The sequence below is a fragment of the Manis javanica genome, chromosome X, assembly GCF_040802235.1.
Source record: "Manis javanica isolate MJ-LG chromosome X, MJ_LKY, whole genome shotgun sequence".
In the NCBI taxonomy this organism is placed as follows: Eukaryota; Metazoa; Chordata; class Mammalia; order Pholidota; family Manidae; genus Manis; species Manis javanica.
This window is the reverse complement of record NC_133174.1, coordinates 68,840,626-68,863,862: the sequence shown is the minus strand read 5'-3', so window position 1 is coordinate 68,863,862 and position 23,237 is coordinate 68,840,626. Positions and strand designations below refer to the sequence as shown.

The window sequence follows — 23,237 nt, the reverse complement described above, 5'->3', positions numbered from 1 at the left end:
TCATAAGTCCTAATGCAAATGGACAAAGCAAATGTTTAGTCACATTTTCCTCATATTATTTTTGTACTTGCCTTTTAACAACTTCTTTTTAAAAGTCACATAAATTTGGAGTCTGGTATAGAAGAGGACTTATTCTGGATCTTGTCACACTTCCTACATATTTCCTTTGAAACTCACCAGGTGTTTGTCTTGTCACCTGACCAACTGTCTATATAACCACCACCATCTCTGGTTGTCCTTTCAACATTGCTCAGAAGATTTAAGTTAAAGACCTTTATTCCTAAATTTGTTAAGTAGAAATTCACTGAAAAAGTTTCATTCCAACCACTGTCTCTTTTGAATTCAAAATATTTAGTTGATGCAACAGACCAATTATGTTTAAATTTCTTTAAGTGTGATTTCAAATTCTACAATTTTTATTAATGGAGTTGTAAAACAATACTGGTAGAAGCTTTTTTCCATGATACTCTTCATTTTATGTCATTTATATTCCACCTGTGAAGGTGATGAGAAGCAAAGAATGGTTTTGTTACTGAAACCACACAGGCAGCATTCAGAATGCATACCTCATACTAAAGCTACGTGCTCTAGCTAAAAGCTCAAAATCCCTTCTGAAAAAAATTTGCATCACCTACTTTTAGTTAGATGGCCTTACACAGGTAATTATCTAATATTGGTATAAAAGTACATGTTCTGCATTCTAATAGTATATATTGAGCTATTATGACCTCAGTTTTCTGCTCTGATGAATTCTAAATTCTCTACATGATGTAGCAACCCACTAGAATTATTCTTGGTACTGCTATGGACCAATTAATTAAGAAGTACTTTTCTTTATTTTCCCAGTTCATCAAAAACCAATTTTGCAATGGCTTTTAAGTTAGTTTCAGAGCCACATTCACAGAAGGTAATTCATAAATATCAATCAGTAGGCAGAACAGCACAGGGGTTAAGATCATAGATTCCAGAATCAGACAAATCTAGGAAGAATGACCTGCAAAGTCTCTAGAACTGCTAGTTCTGTGAGCCTGTTTCCTCTTCTCAAAAATGGGCATAGTAAAATATTGACTTCATTGAGTTGTAACAAGAATTAAACAATAAAACACACGTATGGTTCTTACTGCATTTTAAGTGTTCAATATATGATAACTCTTATTGTCACCAACTAAAGCTGATAAATTACTTGCATGAGAAATTAGTGTAAGATGATTTATTGTATTTCTAATATATTAAGTAATTGTCTGTGTTCATTTTCATTCTAAGTCAACTTTGAAATATCACACTGGATAGAATGGCTTATATCATACAGCCACTATTAAATATATATTTACTGTTACAATTTAAACATTGAGAAATATGCAGCACTTCTGATGATGCAATTGGCTTAGTGGTGGTGGTGGTGAAACAGACAAAATTTTCTCATGTTGTAACTGTTAACTGAGATGAATATTCTGTGGTGTTTAAAAGATGAGGTTCTATTTGTCTTGACTCACAAACAGAAATCCCCTAAGTAAAAATGTTTGGCTCTACTCCAACTCTGCGATAGGGTCTCATTTACAGAAATCACTAAGCCAGAGGGACAGAACTCAAAGACTAGAAATCCAGAACCAGAGTTTACAAGTCACAGCACTATTGCCCTCTTGAATTTAGAGGACTTACAGAATCATAAAAAGCCAATTTTTAATCATGTTGGTCTATAGCCACACAAAGATACTTCCCACCCACCTACCCTCAACTCCTCCCCCATGGTAACCACCAAGTCATGACACTTTTAAACTTGTATTTAATGTTTGCCTGCTGTTCTGGCAGTCTGCAACACTTCAAACAAACTAATAAAGCCAAACTATGGGGGGCCAGTCTAGAAAATAATTCTTTTGCTTAGAGTCCTTCTCTACTGTCCATGTGTAAAAAGTTATCTTTGTCTCTCATATTAATAAGAACAGTCATCTTAAATGAACTGCCTCTTCTCTATAAAAGTATGTTTGTTTAGAATATTCATATTTGACCTGATTGTTTATAGTTCATAATGCATGATCAAAACCGAAAGTTTCTGTGATGACTGCCCTTGCACTGTTCACCATGTAAGAACTTATTCACTATGTAAGAATTTGTTCACCATGTAAGAACTTGTTTGTTATGCTTCAGAAGTTTGGAGACTGTTGAGAATTAGGCTTGGGGTTGATTTATGATTGTCCCCTATACAGAATTTTATTGTTGTTAACAACAATTTGATCAATAAATATGAGAGATGCCCTCTCAAAAAAAAAAAGTATGTTTGTTTAATCCTGGTCCAGATTGGAGGAAGTAATTAAGTACTGGGTTTAAAAGGCCCCCTGATGGGCTGCAAAGTAGAACTGAAAGCCAACAGATGGTCAGAGAGTAAACAACAGATTCTCAATCTATTTAACTTTATCAGTAAGAAATTAAATACAAGTCACCCTTGATAATTCAATTAAAGCAAAAAGTACTCCATAAAAGATTGGAGATACGTATTTGTTTGATAGATATATGTTTGATTGCACAGTATATATTTTAGAAAATAATTTAGAGACTAACTACAAAAGATTAGAACATTTGACCTGATTGTACCTAGGGCTTCTAAAAATTACCTTTTTTTTCCAGGACAACCCAGGGGGACGATTGGTCCTAAAGTTTACTGATCGAATTCCTTTCTCAATAGAGTAACTAGTCTTTGAGCTGGAGGTTAGTCCATTTTATCCTTCTCTCCTATCAGATTATGAATCTTTTACTAAATTTCTGTAGTACCTTCTTCCTACTGATGCCAGGGTTCTTGTTTGCAGAGTCGAAGAATGAACATTACAGTCACTCAAGGTAGGAGAGCAAGTGAGAGGCTTTTATTTAGAGATAAAATGAAAGGACAGAGCTCCTGGCTTAGGCCAGGAGGGGACAAGAGCCCCTGGTGGTGCATTGTCTAGGAGATTTATAGGAGGTTGAGAGACAAAGGGCTAGGGATGTACACCTGCTAAGTGGTCCCAAAATATTGATCTTTGAAGAGACATTAAGTTTCTTATTAGCCTTCCTGGTTATTTACAAGAAATTTACTGCTCTGATTTCCTCCCAGGATAGAAGCTTCCTGGTCTGGGAGCATATCACTCAAGACTTCCTGCTTTGCTCCCAAGGTGGGCTGTGTTATTGTCTGTTTGTTAAAGAGTATGTTAAACTTACTTTTTAACTAATTGGGTTTTAAAATGCAACCTTATTTTCAAGATGCAATCCTTCCTGTTTGTTTTGGGCTTGCTTGTTAAATTGCCCAGGTGGCAAATCACTTGATTAGGGCTGGAGGAAGAAAAGCAGCACCTTGGTAAAGTCAGAAAAATAAACTGTGACCCCAGCAGGCCAAAGCAAATCCCACAATGGATTATCTTGATTTGTTTTTTCCAGAGGCCCTCACCTATTCTGTCTAAGCCCATGGTCCCTGTCTTACTACAATCATTTGACTTTCAAAATACCCAAGAATTATCATCATTAATAACTGTGCTTCCCAAGCCTCTTTAAATTAAATCAAATCATTCCAAAGGTTTTACCATTGTTGCTGTGAAATTTAGGAAATCAGTCATCAAATGTACAGTTCCAAGTTGAAGGCACTGAGCTTGAGTTTCCACATTTGCCATGTGAAAGCTGCCATTCTCCACTTTTCAGGGCATCTAAATAGCATGTCCAGTCATTTGATGACCAATTTCTGATTTTGCTTGTCTAAGTAGTTTATGAATACCTTGAAACAGCATTCAAACAAATTTTGGCAGCTAAGACAATAGCATACATCAAACCCATGTTCATTTTATAAATACAGAGCCATAGCAGCAAAATACTGTCACCTAAGAAGCAATTACTTGAGAATCATATCACTGAAGAAGAGTGACTTGTTCTATATCAATACTATCCAAATAAAATAAATACTGTGACTAGTGACTCACACTTTGGCAATTACAAGTGTTTGTTTTACTTACTTGTTTTTATAACTTTTGCACTGAATACAGCCATAGAGGAAAATTACATAAATTCAATTTACTATATGGACAATACAAGCTATAACTAGTTCATGTTTTAGCAGTCATAAATAGATATTTCTATAAAAGTCATTTCATAAGCAAAACCCACAGAAACCATCTTTCTACCACAATCTGAAACCTTCTACACTAGGCAACCTAGAATGCACAGAGGCTGTGAAATAGAAATTATGGTGTATCTGCGAGAAAAAAGTATGTAAAGAAAACTCCCAAGGCAGTTAAAATTCTCCAAACTATCATCACTCTAGCAATTCTGATAAAACACCAAGGATTGACTTTTGTTAGAAGTCCTTGAAAGTCATTAAGTTATACAGGTTTGATGTTTACTATTCCTTTATCGTTAAATATAAATTTTAAGGGCATTAAAATTTTGAAAAAAAACCCATTATGTATCTTACTGTGTTACAGCGGGTCAAGACATACATGAAGAGTTTTAAACAAGCAGAAATAATTTCCTATAGACAGACAACTTGGGAGTTGCATTCCTGCTAAATAGTTTCCATAAAAAGACACAGTAGTTAAAAAAGACTAATTTCTAGACCCTGACCTAAAAAAGACCAGTTCTAAATGTGCATGTCTTCTCTATTTCCCTGGCCTGGACTAAACAGTCATTTACCCCATTACAGACATTCACCTTTAGACATAGTAGCCTTCCTCCACAGTAACTTCTCATTTTTCTGTGTCCCCCTGTAAGCTGTGCCCAGAAAATTCCTCCATCAACAGGACTTATTCCTTTCTGTACCTCTTACCACAGGTTCACATTTATCCCCTCACACTTCCTAGCTGTCGTGCTGCCACTGGGAAGATACATTTCTTGGTGGTTAAACACAGGACTTTTTGATTCAAACATTTGTTGGATTCAAGTTCTGTGGCTTATTAATTGTGTGACCTTGAGAAAACTGTTTAACCTCTCTGAACCTTAATTTCCTTATCATCAAAATAGAGATAATCATAGTACATAATTCACAGGACTAGAAATTTTAGATAAAAAATGATGGCACCTGACACACTTAAGTGTTCCTAATAGCTATCATCATTATGATTACTAACTAGCAAGAAATCCAGTATAAAAACCAACATACTTGTTCTCATTTCTAAAGTTTTGAGAGCCAAGTGTTACTCCTCTGTACTGGGGCAGAGTTGAATATAAATCTGAAATTTCTTTTAATTGTGCTCTTATGAAAAAGAGAGTCTTGAGATTAGGACAGAATAAGTTAATATTTTCTTGAAATTATAATATATCCTCTTGGCCTGATAAAACAGATCTAATATTGGTTATTTTTATGACAACCATTAAGAAGAGTCAGAAAATACACATTACCTATCCAAAACCTAAAGCTTTCTTTTAAATGTTCAGAGAATTACACTAAGTGGCTTATAGGAGTATCTTACTGTAACTGTTAGGTTCCCATTAGGATGTGTGCCCCAAAATTTCTAAACTGTGTTAAAAAGCAATCTTAAAGGACAAACCTTCATACTGCAAACTGAAGAGCTCCCATTATGTTCTAAAGGAGCCCTTGCTTTATACTATTTAAGTATTATTTAAAAGTACTGTAAGATTTGAAGGAACCCCACCAGTAAGATGGCAAACTTCCGGCTTCTCTTCGGGGGTCCTCAGTTCCCACCGGTGCCACCTGAAGCCCAATCACCTCTCGCCCCCCTGCCAATCCCAGCACCTAGCCAACAGCCACCAGCCCCGTAGAAGTGACACCTCAATCAATTCATGCCCCTTCCTATATAACCCAGCACCTTTCCCTAATAAAGCAGAACTCTCCGGTGAATTGCTGATATGTGTTGCTCCTTTCCTTTCATTGGTGCCGAAACCCGGGAGACGGGACACACCAACTGGGCCCCATCTTCCCCCCGACACCAGCAGCAGCTTGCCCTCGTACTCTTTATCCGGCGCTGGCTCATCACACTCACCGCTCCTCTCTGGCCTTTAGGTAAGTTTTCCCCCCGGAGTGGGCCACTCTTCTCCGAGCTATCGCAATGCCATTGACCGTGATCGTCCGGCAAGGCACTGACACTCGGAGATGAGGAGGGAACGCTCCCCGCCTCAGGCCTTCACGGCTGCGGCGGACACCCAGGCCCCTCCTCCAACAGTCATAAACGCATTCACCATCCCTTCCATCAGTGCTGAAAGTTTTTAAGCAAAATGTCCCCGGGGTGAGCCACTCTTCTCCGAGCTATCGCAGTGCCATTGACCGTGATCGTCCGGCAAGGCCCTGACGCTCGGGGATGAGGAGGGAACTCTCCCCGCCTCAGGCCTTCACGGCTGCGGCGGACCCTCAGGCCCCTCCTCCAACAGCCATAAATCCCCGCCTCAGGTCTTTACAGCTGCAGCGGACCCTCAGGCCCCTCCTCCGACAGTCATAAATCCCTGCCTCAGGCCTTCACGGCTGCGGCAGACTCTCAGGCCCCCCCCTCCAACAGCCATAAACAAGGTGAATCCTTTGTGGATGAGAACGCTCACTCCCTTTTCCCCCCTCCTCCTTCTGCTCTGTCCGCTGAAAACGCCTAGCGCTAGGTACCTCGTGACTCCGGCACTCTGCCTTCTTAGGGAAGTCTGGGTGACGACCCACACTTCCCAAGAAATTCCGACTTGTATACGAGTTTCCGCAGACCACCAAGGATCATCGGGGACGCCCTTTGTCTCCTTGTGGTCTGCTTCCAGTCTGAGGATCTCCGTTCGTCTTCCCCTGTTTGTCTCCTTCTCTGTCCTTTAGCCATGGGAGCCTCCTCATCCCTCCCTGAAAGTTCACCTCTTGAATGCCTGCTTAAGCATCTGGATACCCTCTCCCTGATGCCTGATATAAAACCAAAACTCCTCCGTAAATATTGCTCCCAAGATTGGCTGACATACCCCCTAGACAATAACAACCAATGGCCCGCAGGGGGAACTCTTGATCCTAACATCACTTACGATCTTTTTAACTACTGCCAGCACCTGAAAAAATGGAAGGAGATTCCCTATATCGAAGCTTTCCGCCTCCTCCTCCCCCTGCCCCCTCCCAAGTTCTCCTAGCCTGCAAGGCGCCGCCCCCGCAGAAGCCTCCCATTCACTCCCTTCCCCTTCTTCTCCTACAACAGCCCTTCTCCCTTCCTCCCCCACCATCTCCTCCCCCATCTCACCTCCTCCGCCTTCGTCCCCCACAGATTAAGCCTGAGCCTTTCAGCCCCCCCTTTAACTAGGTCCCAGGGGCCTCCTCCGTCTTTGCCCTCATCACCTATTTCTCCCCTGTTAGGGACCACCTTTGTCTTCTCACATGTTTGTAGGGAGAATGGGAAAGCACCTTCCCCCATGTCTGAACGCAGCATGGGAAAGCACAAGCTAGAGAACAACCAGTGCAGTCCTTAGAAGTTATCTGCCCACAAAAACATGTGCAGTCCTTAGAAGTTATCTGCCCACAAAAACATATCTTGCCAAGACTCCTCACTCTGAAAATAGGGAGACCTTGAAGATGTGTAGAAACACCGCCCCTGCTTTTAAGTATGCCCTTCCCCCACTTGCCGATGTAGCAGGAATGCAGAACAAAGAACATTCGTATTCCATAAGCAATTAACTGGAGCCCTGCTGTAGCTCAGTTAGTAGAGCATGGGACTGTTAACCTCAGAGTCATGAATTCAAGCCCAACTAGAGCAGCAGAGGCAAGCAGCTGGGCTGCTAGCTAGTGACATGTGGGTCTGATTCTATCTTTATTTTCTATGCCCCCCTTCTGCACTTCAGGACCTGCTCGACTAGGCACGGCTAGACCGCGTCACTCCCCCACAGACTGAGCCAGAACCCTTCAGTCCCTCTCAGACTCCGTCCCAAGAGCCTCCCAAAATTATCGCCCCCCTCCAGGAGGTAGCAAGATCCGAAGGCATCGAGCGCGTTCACATCCCTTTCTCCTTAGGAGATTTAGCCCAACTAGAGAAACGCCTAAGTTCCTTTTCCACTGATCCCATGACATACATCAGGGAGTTTCAATGGACCCTCCAGTCTTACAGCCTCACGCATCATAACATTTTCATGCTCCTGGCCAATACTCGCCTCCCTGAAGAGCGTAGACGAGTTTGGGACTTCGCCCAAATGCACGCTACCGAAACCCACAGGACTGACCCCACCTATCCCCCTGGCCCCACTGCTGTCCCCGAACAAGACCCACACTGGGCTTATAACACCGCCATAGGTCTCTGCTCTTGAGATATTTTTGTCTCCTGCCTAATAGCAGGTCTGAAAAAGGCAGCTCGTAAAGTAGTCAATTTTCAAAAGCTCCAAGACATAATTCAAAAGAGAGACGAAATCCCCTCCAAGTTCTTAGACAGACTCACTCCAGCCCTATTACAGTATACCAGCCTGGACCCAGAAACAACTGAAGGAAGACATGTCCTTATGACATACTTCCTAGCTCAAAGCTACCCCGACATTAAAGCTAAACTCAAAAAGTTAGAACAGAGCCCCGCTACCCCACAGACTGAGATCCTAACAGTGGCCTTTAAAGTCTTCCATAAGCGGGAGGAGGAGAAAGAATGATGTAAACAAAAGGCTGATCAGGCCAATTTTAAGATGTTGGCCCAGCTGATAAAACCACAACCTGGGCGCCCCTCTACAAACAAGCCCCCCCAAGAGCTTGTTTCAAGTGCAGAAAAGAGGGACATTGGTCAAGGGCGTGCCCCTCCCCCAGATCTCCTACCACCCCATGCCCCAGATGCCACAAAAAGGGCCACTGGGGGTCTGATTGCCCAACCACCCTAAGGGGAGGCTGGACGAACAACCCCCATCCTAAGCCCGCCGTAGTGGCGCTGGCAGAAGAAGATTGATGGGGCCCGGGGGCTTCTCGCCCGACCATTTCCATCACCAAACAGGAGCCCAGGGTTACTCTAACAGTAGACAGTCACCCCATCTCCTTCCTCCTAGATACAGGAGCCACCTTCTCAGTCTTGTGAGAATACCGGGGCCCTACCACGCCAGCCATTACTCCTATAGTCGGGGTAGGAGGTAAACAGATTTTCCCATTAAACCCCCCCCTTTTATGCACAATCCTAGACAGTCCCATACCTTTCTCCCACTCCTTCCTAGCTATGCCTCAGTGTCCCATCCCTTTACTAGGACGAGACAACCTTTCCCTACTCCACGTTTCCATAACTATATCCACTCCCACAGCCCCCAGAACTCCCTTTCTGATGTCCCTCATAGCCGACAACCCCCCTCTACCCAATGAAAGCTCTGGTTCCGCCCTCATACACCCTGTAAATCCCAAAATTTGGGACATTACAAGCCCCTCCATGGCCCTATGACCCCCTGCCTCTATCAAATTACATGACCCCTCTCAGTATATCTGTCAGGCCCAATACCCCCTAACTACTTCAGCCCTCATAGGCCTCCAACCCATCATTCAAGATCTCTTAAACATAAATTACCTCAGACCCACTCACTCCCCATTTAATACCCCCATATTAGCTGTTAAAAAAACCAATAGATCTTTCCGCCTTGTCCAAGACCTTCACCTCATCAACATGGCCGTTGTCCCTATCCAACCCTTAGTTCCAAATCCATACAGCCTTTTAACGCAGATCCCTGCCTCAGCATCCCACTTCTCAGTTCTGGATCTCAAGGACCCATTTTTCTCTCCCTCTAGACCACTGCTCCCAAGATTTTTTCATCTTCACCTGGACGGACAGGTCCTAACTCAGGACCTCAAACAGTTTCATCATGATCACTCCAAGTCCACCTTATTACAATACATAGACAATCTTCTACTCTGCAGTCTCTCGTGGGAACAGTCTCAACTTGACACTGCCTCCCTACTTAACCTTCTAGCTTCCAGAATTTACCGAGTATCCCCCATCAAAGCTCAAATCTCTTCCCCTTCTGTCACTTACCTCAGATTCCTTCTATCTCAACAAAGAAAGTTCATTACCTTAGACAGAAAATAGCTCCTCTCTGACCTGCCCATTCCCAAAACCAAAACAGAAATCCTTTCCTTTCTAAGCCTAGCTAGATATTTTAGAGCATAGATCCCTAACTTCTCCCTGGCCCCTGTTAGCAAGACCCCTATACGACCTCAGCAAGGGCCCCCCTGAAGAACCATTATCCTCTTCACCCCGACACTCCTTCATTAAGCTCCATCGGGCCCTTGTGGAAGCCCCAGCTCTCCATCTTCCTGATTTGTCAAAGCCCTTTTCATTATACATTCATGAGAGGTCCAGTCAAGCTCTAGGAGTCCTAAGCCAATATTATGGCCCATCCTTTGCCCCAGTAGCTTATCTCTCCAAGCAATTAGACCCCACAGTTCAGATATGGCCCCCTGCCTACGAGCATTAGCCGCTAGACAGCTCTTGCAGAAGGAAGCTCATAAACTGACACTCAGGGCGCCCCTTACCATTCTGTCCCCACATCACCTAAAAGATCTCTTAACCTACAAAAGTTTACAGACTCTCCCTCCCTCCAGACTCCTGACCTTACTCTCCTCTTTCCTCCAAAATCCCGTTCACCCCCTTTGCCATCCATACCCGAATCATGACTTTTTCCTCCTTTACTGCTGTCTCGCTTTTTTCCCTCATTCCTATTATCTTCCCCGCCACCCCAGCCTCCTTTGTATGGCGATTCAAAGTCAGAGAGACTTACACACAGCATCAAAGAAAAGTTACTGCCCTCATTGCCACACCAGACTGCCCTCTGAAAACCTGCTCTGAGCCTTTATACCTCCACTTTCCTCCCTCTACCGAAGTGTTCACTAGCAGCTACCCTTATTCTCCCTACCTCTGCTTCCTCTATGACCAAAAACAAGCCTATTGCAGGTGATGGCCAGACACCTACAGGAGATGTCCCTACTAGTCTTGTGCCATTCACTACATGGGTAACTTTCAGTACCCACAGTATTACTCCTCCAACCGTTTCATGAAATATCCCAACGGCTCATTCTCCTTATCAGTCCCAGATCCCTGGGACTCTCGATGGGCTGCCAGAGTCACAGCCTCAGTTTACTACGGGGGGTCCTCGACCCCCCACGGTACCCTTCATATCTCTCGAAAGTATGTTCCCTCTCATTCCCAGATCTCTCAAGTTGCATCAGATATCAGACATTCTGAAAAAGTCATTATCCAAACTCTTGACGGCGCCTCTTCATCTTCTTATCCCCACCCCTCTTCCCATTTCTCCTACTCTTCATTACAGCTCATTCAGGACACCACAATCTTTCTCAACCACACCCTTAACACAGCCAATTGTTTCTTGTGTGCATCACTACAGCGCCCACTACTGGCCGCCGTGCCCCTCAATATTTCCAACTACTCCTTCCATGCAGAAGGACAACCCCTCTGCCCCCTGGCAGACATACCCCTATGGGAACCAGAATACGCAGATAATCTCACCATCCACCACTGTGTAGGCCCAACTCCACCCCCCTCCAGTGCACTTCACTGCCTCTCTATCTTCACCCCTCTTTTGGTGTAATGGCAGTCTTTTCAACTCACTGCCTCTCAACTCCAATACACCCTGCATTCTCGTCACCCTAATCCCACAGTTAACACTTTACAGCATGGCAGAATTTCTTGAGCTCCAGCCTCCCTTGCCCTCACGCACAAAAAGAGCTGCTTTCCTTCCCATCATGGTCAGTAGCTCTTTGATCACCTCAGCCATTGGGGCAGGGTTTTCGGGAGAAGCCTTGGGTCACTCTCTATAGGCAGTTAGAGATCTCAACGCCAAACTTGAGGGAGCCCTGACATCCACTGCCGATTCTCTAGCCTCTCTCCAAAGACAGGTCACTTCGCTAGCTAAAGTCACCCTTCAAAACCGGCGGGCCCTAGATCTGCTTACAGCCGAGAAGGGCGGCACCTGCGTCTTCCTCTGGGAAGAGTGTTGCTATTCCGGCATTGTAGAAACTAACATTACCAAACTCACCGACCTTGCCTCCAGCCTCCACTCTGCTTCCAATTCCAACCCATTCTCTTCAATACTAACAAACCCCCTCCTCACCTAGCTCTGGCCCATTGCAGGCCCCATAATAATCATTCTTCTTGCCTGTCTCTTCTTACCCTGTATAATAAAGTTCATCAAATCCCAAGTCGGAAAAATCTCTAATCAAGCTTTCAACCAGCTTTTACTCAAGAACTACCAGCTTCTGGCCACAGAAGATCTCTCTCCCTCAGGTGACCTCCTCACCACACGCTGAGATGGACCCCTCTCTCCACTGGAAACTGTTCCTGGAAACAATGGCCGCAGACGCCTGGCTCCTGACACCCATATCCTCTTGGCACCATTGGAATCAACAGGTCCTCAACCTATGGTTACAGGGAACCTTCATTGATTTCCAAACCTGAAGAAGTCCACATCTACTCGTCCTTACTGCGGGGAGTCCTATCAACCCTTTCCTCCCAATCCTCAAGCCCTCACTCCCTTCTCCACCCCTGTTCAGCAGGAAGCAGCCAGAGAGAAAGCAACGTCCACAAACCCATAGAGGAGAAAGGGGGGAATGAAGGGTCCCCACCAGTAAGATGGCAAACTTCCGGCTTCTCTTCGGGGTCCTCAGTTCCCGCCGGTGCCACCTGAAGCCCAATCACCTCTCGCCCCCCTCCCAATCCCAGCACCTAGCCAACAGCCACCAGCCCCGTAGAAGTGACACCTCAATCAATTCATGCCCCTTCCTATATAACCCAGCACCTTTCCCTAATAAAGCGGAACTCTCCAGTGAATTGCTGCTATGTGTCGCTCCTTTCCTTTCAAGATTATAATAAAACAAGGATGTATATTGGCAATATGCAGCTGAATTTTGAAAACAGGCTCACAGAAATATAATTACTGCAACAACAGACAACTCTCTAGTTACTCATAAGAAAAAAATTGAAACAAAACTCAAATAGCATAAATATTTCCTATTTGCATAGTCTTCAACAATGAAGTTTAATAATGGGCATAGTAAGAGACAGCAGTCATTTTGAAGGCTTTTAGAAACCTAAATTTCCCAAAGACAGGTACAGTTGTTTTTACTTAAATAGAAATTCTGAAAAGAGTTTCTTTTTAAATCTGCTCTCGTTGGATGGGGTAGAATAGCAAGAATACAAAGAAGAAATAGCAGTATTTAATATGCATGCAATCCAAAACGAAAATAACTTCCTTATCTGTTCAGTCTAATTAGGGGTTCAAGTAAAGGTATTAAGCTGGTCTTTAAACTTTTATAATTATTGTATTGGACTTGAGAATGATCAGCTCAAATATTACTTTGAAATTTCAGAATTAATATATATGTAAAATAATAAGGCAGGAAAGCAGCTCATAAAGTAAAGTTCAAAAGCAATATAAAAAGTTTAATTTTTTCAGCCTAAACATGCTCAAAAAATGTAAAGTTAAGTATTCCATTTCAAAACCGTCAAAACACACCAACACATAGTGGCCAGAAAAGACAAAAGTTCAAGCAATATTCGAGGATCTTGTGATCTCACATAACCTTCCGTTCTATTCCAAACCCTCTTAGGGCATACATAGACAAAAACAAAAAACACACAACAAAAACATGGAATAGCCGCTGCTCTGAAGCTCAGACAAGGGAGGGGGTTCCTACATCCTACATCCTGAACCCACGCATCTGCTCTTGCCGCTGTTGGCATTTCTCCAGAGTCGTGAAAACATACGCTTTTATTTATCATGAATATACACTGAGCTTTCACTCCAGTTTATCCTTTTGCTCCCCACTGATGCTGAAAACTTGTTTTTCTAAATTAAGGGCATTTGAATGCATGGGAGGGAAATGTGTAGAAGCAACTCGAGTGTTTCAGCACTCAAGAAGCCATTTGCTAGTTCCCTTTCCAGTTCTTAATAGATTTGAAGTGGTTAGGTACTGTTAGAAGTAAAATATTTTGAAAGAAAAAGTTAAACTAGGGGACAATATGGAAGAAAAAAAACAGGCCCCTCCCCCCTAACCTCTCTTTTAACTCCTTCCATTCTGTCTAGTTCTAACAGACTTTTAGGCTAAAGTTAAACACCCTCTTCTACATACTGGCAAAATAATTATTTGATTATAGGGGTCTCACTCTCTGAAAATAATCACAATGCCTCTGTAGGCCTCCACTCAATCACTTAGAGCACGTTTTACATCCTTTATGTATGTGCATTCCTGCCCCCCCCCCCACTCCCCGCCTCCTTACCCGGGGCATATATGTCCCATTCCTGAAACTCACCAGTGTGTTATTTTATGTGACTTCTTCTCCTAAGTCTAAAATCCCTGTATCACCTTCTTCCATCTACCAAAACTCAGTAGCTTTCTTTTTCTTTCAAAAAAATGTGGCCCTACCATCACAGAACAAACCAAGCTAAACTAACTCCGTGGAAAAATGAAATCACGTAACAAAGGGAAGAAAGGGAAGAAGGGGGTGGGGTGGGAGCTGCGTGTGTCTTCTTAAGGCGAAGGTGTCAGGCTAACTTGTACAATTTAATGGTTCTGGGGCAGCAGGAGACTGCTGTGTAGGAAAACAACAAGGGTGGTCTCCCCATCCTCCTTACCGCTGTAGAGCCAGAAGAAGATGCAATATACACACGGATCACCATCCCGGGAACAGCGATTGAGGTTGGTTGGGTCCTGCAAAGGGCTAGAGAGCAGCTGCAGCTGAGGCTGGAATGGAGCTAGGGGCCCAGCGGAGATTGGAAGAAAAGGGTGGGGGAAGGTGAAAGGGGGAACTCGCCAGAGCTCCGCCTCCTCCCTTGGCTGCTTTCAGTGGGCTCAGAGCTCTGCAGTCCCAGCTCCAAACCCCGGAAGGCTCAAGCTCGTTTGCATCTTTTCTAATTTTTTTAAAAAAATAGGGAATCTCGAATAGCACCGCGAGATCTCTTGAAACTTTTTTTTTTTTTTGACTGTTTGCTCCGTGAGAAGAGGTGGAGAAGAAACAAAAAGAAAAAGGAAGCATTGAATTAGATTAGAATGAAGGATTTTTTCCCACTGAGACTAAATGTTCTGCGCATTAACTTCCTGCTCAGAAATGTATGCAAATAAGACAGCTCTTCCTTAGAAGAGGAAGCTCTATGTTGAATCCAGACACTAGTAAGAAATCCCACGGTGTCAAAGCCTTGTGCATTTGACTCCTATTATGTAGTAATCTGAAGTTAGCTACTGGCAGGAATTGGGCGCTGAACTGACCAAAGCCACAGAAGGCTCAAGAAAAGTTTCAAGTTTCCCTAAGTCCAGAAGTGACAGGGTCGGTTTTCTTTCTGAGCGTTTTGCTTTTTGTTAAAATAGGGTAATCCTGGCTCTATGAGAATTCATAGGCGGCCTGATAAAACGCAAATTGAAGAATGGAGGAAGAAATTGCAAACCAAAAAAAAGACGGAAAATACAGTGCAAGAAAGTGAATGATTTTTGTTCTGTTTTGTTTGCTTTTTAACTGACTGAGGAAGGAGTTTGGATCATACATTGCAGGAGTTGTTGAAACGGTAAACAGAAAGAGTAACTGGTTATTTGTAGCTCTGAGGAAATAAACAATTGATAATGGCAGGAGAGGGACCATATACTGCAGAGTGTAACTTCAATTTCCAGATTATGTCAAATGAACAGAAATAAGGAATTTACAAGATGAATGAGAGTGGAGAGTCAGCCGCTTGTCCTACTTCTTTACTTTTCCTTTCCAGTTAGTCCTCCCTCTCAGTTCTAGTGGTTTATCACCTTTATCTGGGTTCAATAATTGTAATTGCTTCCTAACCGTTCCCTGTTCACAGGTTCTTCCTTCTCCAACCTATGTGATCCATACAACTACCTTGAGAGGTGAATATTCTTGGATCAGTTTTACAAATGAAGAAATTGAGACTCAGGAAAATCAGTAATTTTCCCAAAGTCATATAGCTAGTAAATTCTGTGTCAGGAATAGACCTCAAGTCCCAGCAGCTAAAAGGACCACCCTGTTAACCATCATTATTACACACTTTCTGGAAAAGGGAAAGTACTCAATAATTATTAGCTACTTTTCTTCCTGAAACATCACTTTCATACGTCACTAAAGACAATGTAGGCTGAAATAGTTAAGATAGCTCACCACTATCAAACCAAAGCAAAATTATGTTTCTAAAGAGCCCCTACCACAATCATACAGTCACCTATTGCTCCCCCAAACTAACTTCCCTGCATATCACTGTTGACTCCCCACTACAATCACCATGCTTATTCTCATTTTCATGTCTTTGCTCTTCCTTTTCCTTTCATCACTTTTCCCCCACACCTTCATACCCTTTTATTCCCTCTCCATCTGTCAAGCTCCTACTTTTTGTAGAACACAACTAAAAATCTGTACACAAATGAACAGACAGACGTAAGTTAGGGTGGTGTCAGAATGAGCACAGCACTACTCAAAATACATATTTTTGTTCCTCGTCTTGAATTTTTGGGTCAACTGCTGAGCTAGAGGGTATAGGACAGTTTCAGTGACCCCTACATGCTGTGGCAGAATTGGGGTGTATGGCACGGGCATAGGTGAACAGACAGGCTACAGAAATGAGGGTATTTCTCACAGAAATGTTCCATATAGGAGTCTAATAATTTATGATAGATATGGGTCATGCATATGGCATAGAATAAGAACTAGAATATACCTCCTTTTCAGATATTCTACCTCAGGTTTCAGTCTCCATGCTGCCCTCCTCTCAAACTTTTTCACTTTTATTCACTGGAGGTTCTGCATTTTGATGAGAAAACTCTCCTACATCTTCAACCTTTCTTCTGAACACTCTACCTCCTTGCCTTAACTGATATTTGTTTCTTCAGGACAGCATCCCCTTCATAAATGGAGACTGATTATGCGTTAACATCTCACTCAGGATTAGGAGTTTCCAGGAGGGTTATCTTCATTCCCCATACCAAAAGAGATGGTCTGCCTAGAAGCTTCCGGTTCTAGCTCAGCAAATGCCCTCTGGGCAAAAGCAGTTCAATCTTACCCACTGAGTTACATTCTTTGCAGTTATAATCCATCCCCTTCTCTTACCCTGGTAATTCCTCACTTCTGTGTGTAGGTGTTAGATGTTTTTAAGAAGATTTTGTAAGGTGTCTTTCTAACATTTTAAGTTGCCTTTAAGAAAAGGGTTGTTTCAGATCACCTAGTCCATCATTGCTAAATACAGAAATTTTCCCTATTTTTAAACTTTGGAGAAAGTAAAAATATTATTTACCCCACAATACAAAAAGAAGACTATAAAGTCACAATTTGAAATGTTTGATGAAATATCTACAAAACATTATCATGTTAGCTTTTTTAAATATTAAATTAAGTATTCATAAAAACTTCATTTTATTTGAAAACAATTTGGAGTTTAGATTTTTTTCTACATCAGCAGAATTCCCAAGTATATATATTGGTAGCAGGTAAATCACTGTCAAGCATAACTTAATGAATTGCTTGGTGTGAAATAATTTTAAATTTAAAAACAAACTTAAAAAATCTTAATATTTCATTTAATATTTATATTCAAGTAAGAGGGTAGGTATATTTAAATTTTTATATTTTGATATGCTGTGTAATGGTGTTTCCAAAATAGAAGTGCCTGGATTCTTAATTTCTTCAAAGAGCTTTGATTGTTGGATGGAACCATCAACAATGTTATTCACTGATGCCCTGGTCCCCACATTTCTGCCTGCTTTGGCAGGTGGAAGACTAGAAATATAATATTTTTCCTCTATTGACTACACATTAACACATTAAATATCTAAATACTTCCCTCCCCCACAAAATACTGTACTTTGCAGGGCTTACTGTTATTCTCTCCACATATCAGCAGCAAGGGCAATATCTGCAGTGGAGATAGTATAGGTAGGTTCAATAACAGAGTGCTGTACTTAGAGGTGAAAGGAAAGGAGCGACACATAGCAGCAATTCACCGGAGAGTTCCGCTTTATTAGGGAAAGGTGCTGGGTTATATAGGAAGGGGCATGAATTGATTGAGGTGTCACTTCTACGGGGCTGTTGGCTGTTGGCTAGGTGCTGGGATTGGGAGGGGGGCGAGAGGTGATTGGGCTTCAGGTGGCGCCGGCGGGAACTGAGGACCCCGAAGAGAAGCTGAAAGTTTGCCATCTTACTGGTGGGGACCCTTCATTCCCCCCTTTCTCCTCTATGGGTTTGTGGACGTTGCTTTCTCTCTGGCTGCTTCCTGCTGAACAGGGGCGGAGAAGGGAGTGAGGGCTTGAGGATTGGGAGGAAAGGGTTGATAGGACTCCCCGCAGTAAGGACGAGTAGATGTGGACTTCTTCAGGTTTGGAAATCAATGAAGGTTCCCTGTAACCATAGGTTGGCCAAGAGGATATGGGTGTCAGGAGCCAGGCGTCTGCAGCCATTGTTTCCAGGAACAGTTTCCAGTGGAAAGAGGGGTCCATCTCAGCGTGTGGTAAGGAGGTCACGTGAGGATGAGGGATCTTCTGTGGCCAGAAGCTGGTAGTTCCTGAGTAAAAGCTGGTTGAAAGCTTGATTAGAGATTTTTCCGACTTGGGATTTGATGAACTTTATTATACAGGGTAAGAAGAAACAGGCGAGAAGAATGATTATTATGGGGCCTGCAATGGGCCAGAGCCAGGTGAGGAGGAGGTTTGTTAGTATTGACGAGAATGGGTTGGAATTGGAAGCAGAGTGGAGACTGGAGGCAAGGTCAGTGAGTTTGGTGATGTCAGTTTCTACAATGCCAGATTCGTTGATGTAATAGCAGCACTCTTCCCAGAGGAAGACGCAGGTGCCGCCCTTCTCGGCTGTAAGCAGATCTAGGGCCCGCCGGTTTTGAAGGGTGACTTTAGCTAGCGAAGTGACCTGTCTTTGGAGAGAGGCTAGAGAATCGGCAGTGGATGTCAGGGCTCCCTCAAGTTTAGCGTTGAGATCTCTAACTGCCTATAGAGAGTGACCCAAGGCTTCTCCCGAAAACCCTGCCCCAATGGCTGAGGTGATCAAAGAGCTACTGACCATGATGGGAAGGAAAGCAGCTCTTTTTGTGCGCTAGGGCAAGGGAGGTTGGAGCTCAAGAAATTCTGCCATGCTGTAAAGTGTTTACTGTGGGATTAGGGTGATGAGAATGCAGGGTGTATCGGAGTTGAGAGGCAGTGAGTTGAAAAGACTGCTATTACACTAAAAGAAGTGTCCCGGTTGCGTAAAAGTCTTAGAGCTGGAGGTAGGGGTGTAGATAGAGAGGCAGTGAAGTGCGCTGGAGGGGAGTGGAGTTGGGCCTACACAGTGGTGGATGGTGAGATTATCTGCGTATTCTGGTTCCCATAGGGGTATGTCTGCCAGGGGGCAGAGGGGTTGTCTTTCTGCATGGAAGGAGTAGTTGGAAATATTAAGGGGCACGGTGGCCAGCAGTGGGCGCTGTAGTGATGCGCACAAGAAACAATTGGCTGTGTTAAGGGTGTGGTTGAGAAAGATGGTGGTGTCCTGAATGAGCTGTAACGAAGAGTAGGAGAAATGGGAAGAGGGGTGGGGATAAGAAGATGAAGAGGCGCTATCAAGAGTTTGGATAATGACTTTTTCGGAATGTCTGCTATCTGATGCAACTTGAGAGATCTGGGAATGAGAGGGAACATACTTTCGAGAGATATGAAGGGTACTGTGGGGGGTCGAGGACTCCCCGTAGTAAACTGAGGCTGTGACTCTGGCAGCCCATCAAGAGTCCCAGGGATCTGGGATTGATAAGGAGAATGAGCTGTTGGGATATTTCATGAAACGGTCGGAGGAGTAATACTGTGGGTACTGGAAGTTACCTATGTAGTGAATGGTGCAAGACTAGTAGGGACATCTCACGTAGGTGTCTTGCCATCGCCTGCAATAGGCTTGTTTTTGGTCATAAAGGAAGCAGAGGTAGGGAGAATAAGGGTAGCTGCTAGTGAACACTTCGGTGGAGGGAGGAAAGTGGAGGTATAAAGGCTCAGAGCAGCTTTTCAGAGGGCAGTCTGGTGTGGCAATGAGGGCAGTAACTTTTGTTTGATGCTGTGTGTAAGTCTCTCTGACTTTGAATCGCCATACAAAGGAGGCTGGGGTGGTGGGGAAGACAATAGGAATGAGGAAAAAAAGGCGAGAGAGCAGTAAAGGAGGAAAAAGTCATGATTCGGGTATGGATGGCAAACGGGGTGAACGGGATTTTTGAGGAAAGAGGACAATAAGGTCAGGAGTCTGGAGGGAGGGAGAGTTTATAAACTTTTGTAGGTTAAGAGACCTTTTAGGTGATGTGGGGACAGAATGGTAAGGGGCGCCCTGAATGTCAGTTTATGAGCTTCTTCCTGCAAGAGCTGTCTAGCAGCTAATGCTCGTAGGCAGGGGGCTCATCCCCGAACTGTGGGGTCTAATTGCTTGGAGAGATAAGCTACTGGGGGGCAAAGGATGGGCCATAATATTGGCCTAGGACTCTTAGAGCTTGACTGGACCTCTCATGAATGTATAATGAGAAGGGCTTCGACAAATCAGGAAGATGGAGAGCTGGGGCTTCCACAAGGGCTTGACAGAGCTTAATGAAGGAGTGTTGGGGTGAGGAGGATAATGGTTTTTTAGGGGGGGCTCTTGCTGAGGTCGTATAGGGGTTTTGCCAACAGGGAGCAGGGAGAAGTTAGGGATTTACAGTCTAAAATATCTAGCCAGGCTTAGAAAGGAAAGGATTTCTGTCTTGGTTTTGGTAATGGGCAGGTCAGAGAGGAGCCATTTTCTGTCTAAGGTAATGGACTTTCTTTGTTGAGATAGAAGGAATCTGAGGTAAGTGACAGGAGGGGAAGAGATTTGAGCTTTGACGGGGGATACTCGGTAACTTCTGGACGCTAGAAGGTTAAGTAGGGAGGCAGTGTCAAGTTGAGACTGTTCCCACGAGAGACTGCAGAGTAGAAGATTGTCTATGTATTATAAGGTGGACTTGGAGTGATCATGATGAAACTGTTTGAGGTCTTGAGCTAGGACCTGTCTAAAAATATGGGGACTATCTCAGAAGCTTTGTGGCAAAACTGTCCAACTGTTCAGAATGTCTTGTGTATGGGTCCGTCCAGGTGAAGATGAAAAAATCTTGGGAGCAGGGGTCTAGAGGGATAGAAAAATGGGTCCTTGAGATCCAGGACTGAGAAGTGGGATGCTGAGGCTGTATGGATTTGGAACTAAGGGATGGATAGGGACAATGGCTATGTTGATGAGGCGAAGGTCTTGGACAAGGCGGCAAGATCCGTTGGTTTTTTTAACAGCTAATATGGGGGTATTAAATGGGGAGTGAGTGGGTCTGCTGGAATGATGGGTTGGAGGCCTATGAGGGCTGAAGTGGTTAGGGGTATTGGGCCTGAAAGATATACTGAGAGGGGTCACATAATTTGATAGAGGCAGGGGGACATAGGGCCACGGAGGGGCTTGTAATGTCCCAAACTTTGGGATTTACAGGGTTTATGAGGGCAGAACCGGAGCTTTCATTGGGTAGAGGGGGGTCGTCTGCTATGAGGGCCATCAGAAAGGGAGTACTGGGGGCTATGGGAGTGGATATAGTTATGGAAACGTGGAGGAGGGAAAGGATGTCTCGTCCTAGTAAAGGGATGGGACACTGGGGCATAACCAGGAAGGAGTGGGAGAAAGGTATGGGATTGTCTTGGATTGTGCATAAAAGGGTGGGTGGGGGGTTTAATGGGAAAATCTGTTTACCTCCTACTCTGACTATAGGAGTAATGGCTGGCGTGGTAGGGCCCCGGTATTCTCACAAGACTGAGAAGGTGGCTCCTGTATCTAGGAGGAAGGAGATGGGGTGACCGTCTACTGTTAGAGTAACCCTGGGCTCCTGTTTGGTGATGGAAATGGTCGGGCGAGAAGCCCCCGGGCCCCATCAATCTTCTTCTGCCAGCGCCACTACGGCGGGCTTAGGATGGGGGTTGTTCGTCCAGCCTCCCCTTAGGGTGGTTGGGCAATCAGACCCCCAGTGGCCCTTTTTGTGGCATCTGGGGCATGGGGTGGTAGGAGATCTGGGGGAGGGGCACGCCCTTGACCAATGTCCCTCTTTTCTGCACTTGAAACAAGCTCTTGGGGGGGCTTGTTTGTAGAGGGGCGCCCAGGTTGTGGTTTTATCAGCTGGGCCAACATCTTAAAATTGGCCTGATCAGCCTTTTGTTTACATCATTCTTTCTCCTCCTCCCGCTTATGGAAGACTTTAAAGGCCACTGTTAGGATCTCAGTCTGTGGGGTAGCGGGGCCCTGTTCTAACTTTTTGAGTTTAGCTTTAATGTCGGGGTAGCCTTGAGCTAGGAAGTATGTCATAAGGACATGTCTTCCTTCAGGTGTTTCTGGGTCCAGGCTGGTATACTGTAATAGGGCTTGAGTGAGTCTGTCTAAGAACTCGGAGGGGATTTCATCTCTCTTTTGAATTATGTCTTGGAGCTTTTGAAAATTGACTACTTTACAAGCTGCCCTTTTTCAGACCTGCTATTAAGCAGGAGGCAAAAATATCTCGAGAGCGGAGACTCATGGCGGTGTTATAATTTCAGTGTGGGTCTTGTTCGGGGACAGCAGTGGGGCCAGGGGGATAAGTGGGGTCAGTCCTGTGGGTTTCAGTAGCCTGCATTTGGGCGAAGTCCTAAACTCATCTACGCTCTTCAGGGAGGAGAGTATTGGCCAGGAGCATGAAAATGTCATGATGTGTGAGGCTGTAAGACTGGAGGGTCTATTGAAACTCCCTGATGTATGTCATGGGATCAGTGGAAAAGGAACTTAGGCGTTTCTCTAGTTGGGCTAAATCTCTTAAGGAGAAAGGGATGTGAACACGCACGCTGCCTTCGGATCTTGCTACCTCCCGGAGGGGGGCCATAATTTTGGGAGGCTCTCGGGACTGAGTCTGAGGGGGACTGAAGGGTTCTGGCTCAGTCTGTGGGGGAGTGACGCGGTCTAGCCGTGCCTAGTCAAGCAGGTCCTGAAGTGCAGAAGGGGGGCAAAGAAAATAAAGAAAGATAGAATCGGACCCACATGTCGCCAGCTAGCAGCCCAGCTGCTTACTTCTGCTGCTCTAGTTGGGCTTGAACTCATGACTCTGAATTAAGAGTCCCATGCTCTACTAACTGAGCTGCAGCAGGGCTCTAGTTAATTGCTTATGGAATACATAAACAGAATGTTCTTTGTTCTCCATTCCTGCCACATCTGCAAGTGGGGGAAGGGCATATTTAGAAGCAGGGGCGGTGTTTCTACACATCTTCAAGGTCTCCCTATTTTCAGAGTGAGGAGTCTTGGCAAGATATGTTTTTGTGGGCAGATAACTTCTAAGGACTGCACCAGTTGTTC

At 44.2% G+C, this 23,237-nt stretch overlaps 1 protein-coding gene across 1 annotated transcript in view; it reads right to left on the bottom strand.

Moving 5' to 3' along the window:
• SH3BGRL (SH3 domain binding glutamate rich protein like) overlaps nucleotides 1–14,768 on the bottom strand; it is a 95,120-nt gene extending 80,352 nt beyond the window's left edge. The window contains exon 1 of the mRNA XM_017660305.3: nucleotides 14,509–14,768. Within this exon, the coding sequence (XP_017515794.1) occupies nucleotides 14,509–14,553 (45 nt within the window). The 5' untranslated portion in view covers nucleotides 14,554–14,768. The remainder of the gene's footprint in view (nucleotides 1–14,508) is intronic.
• Between the last annotated feature and the right edge of the window lie 8,469 nt (nucleotides 14,769–23,237).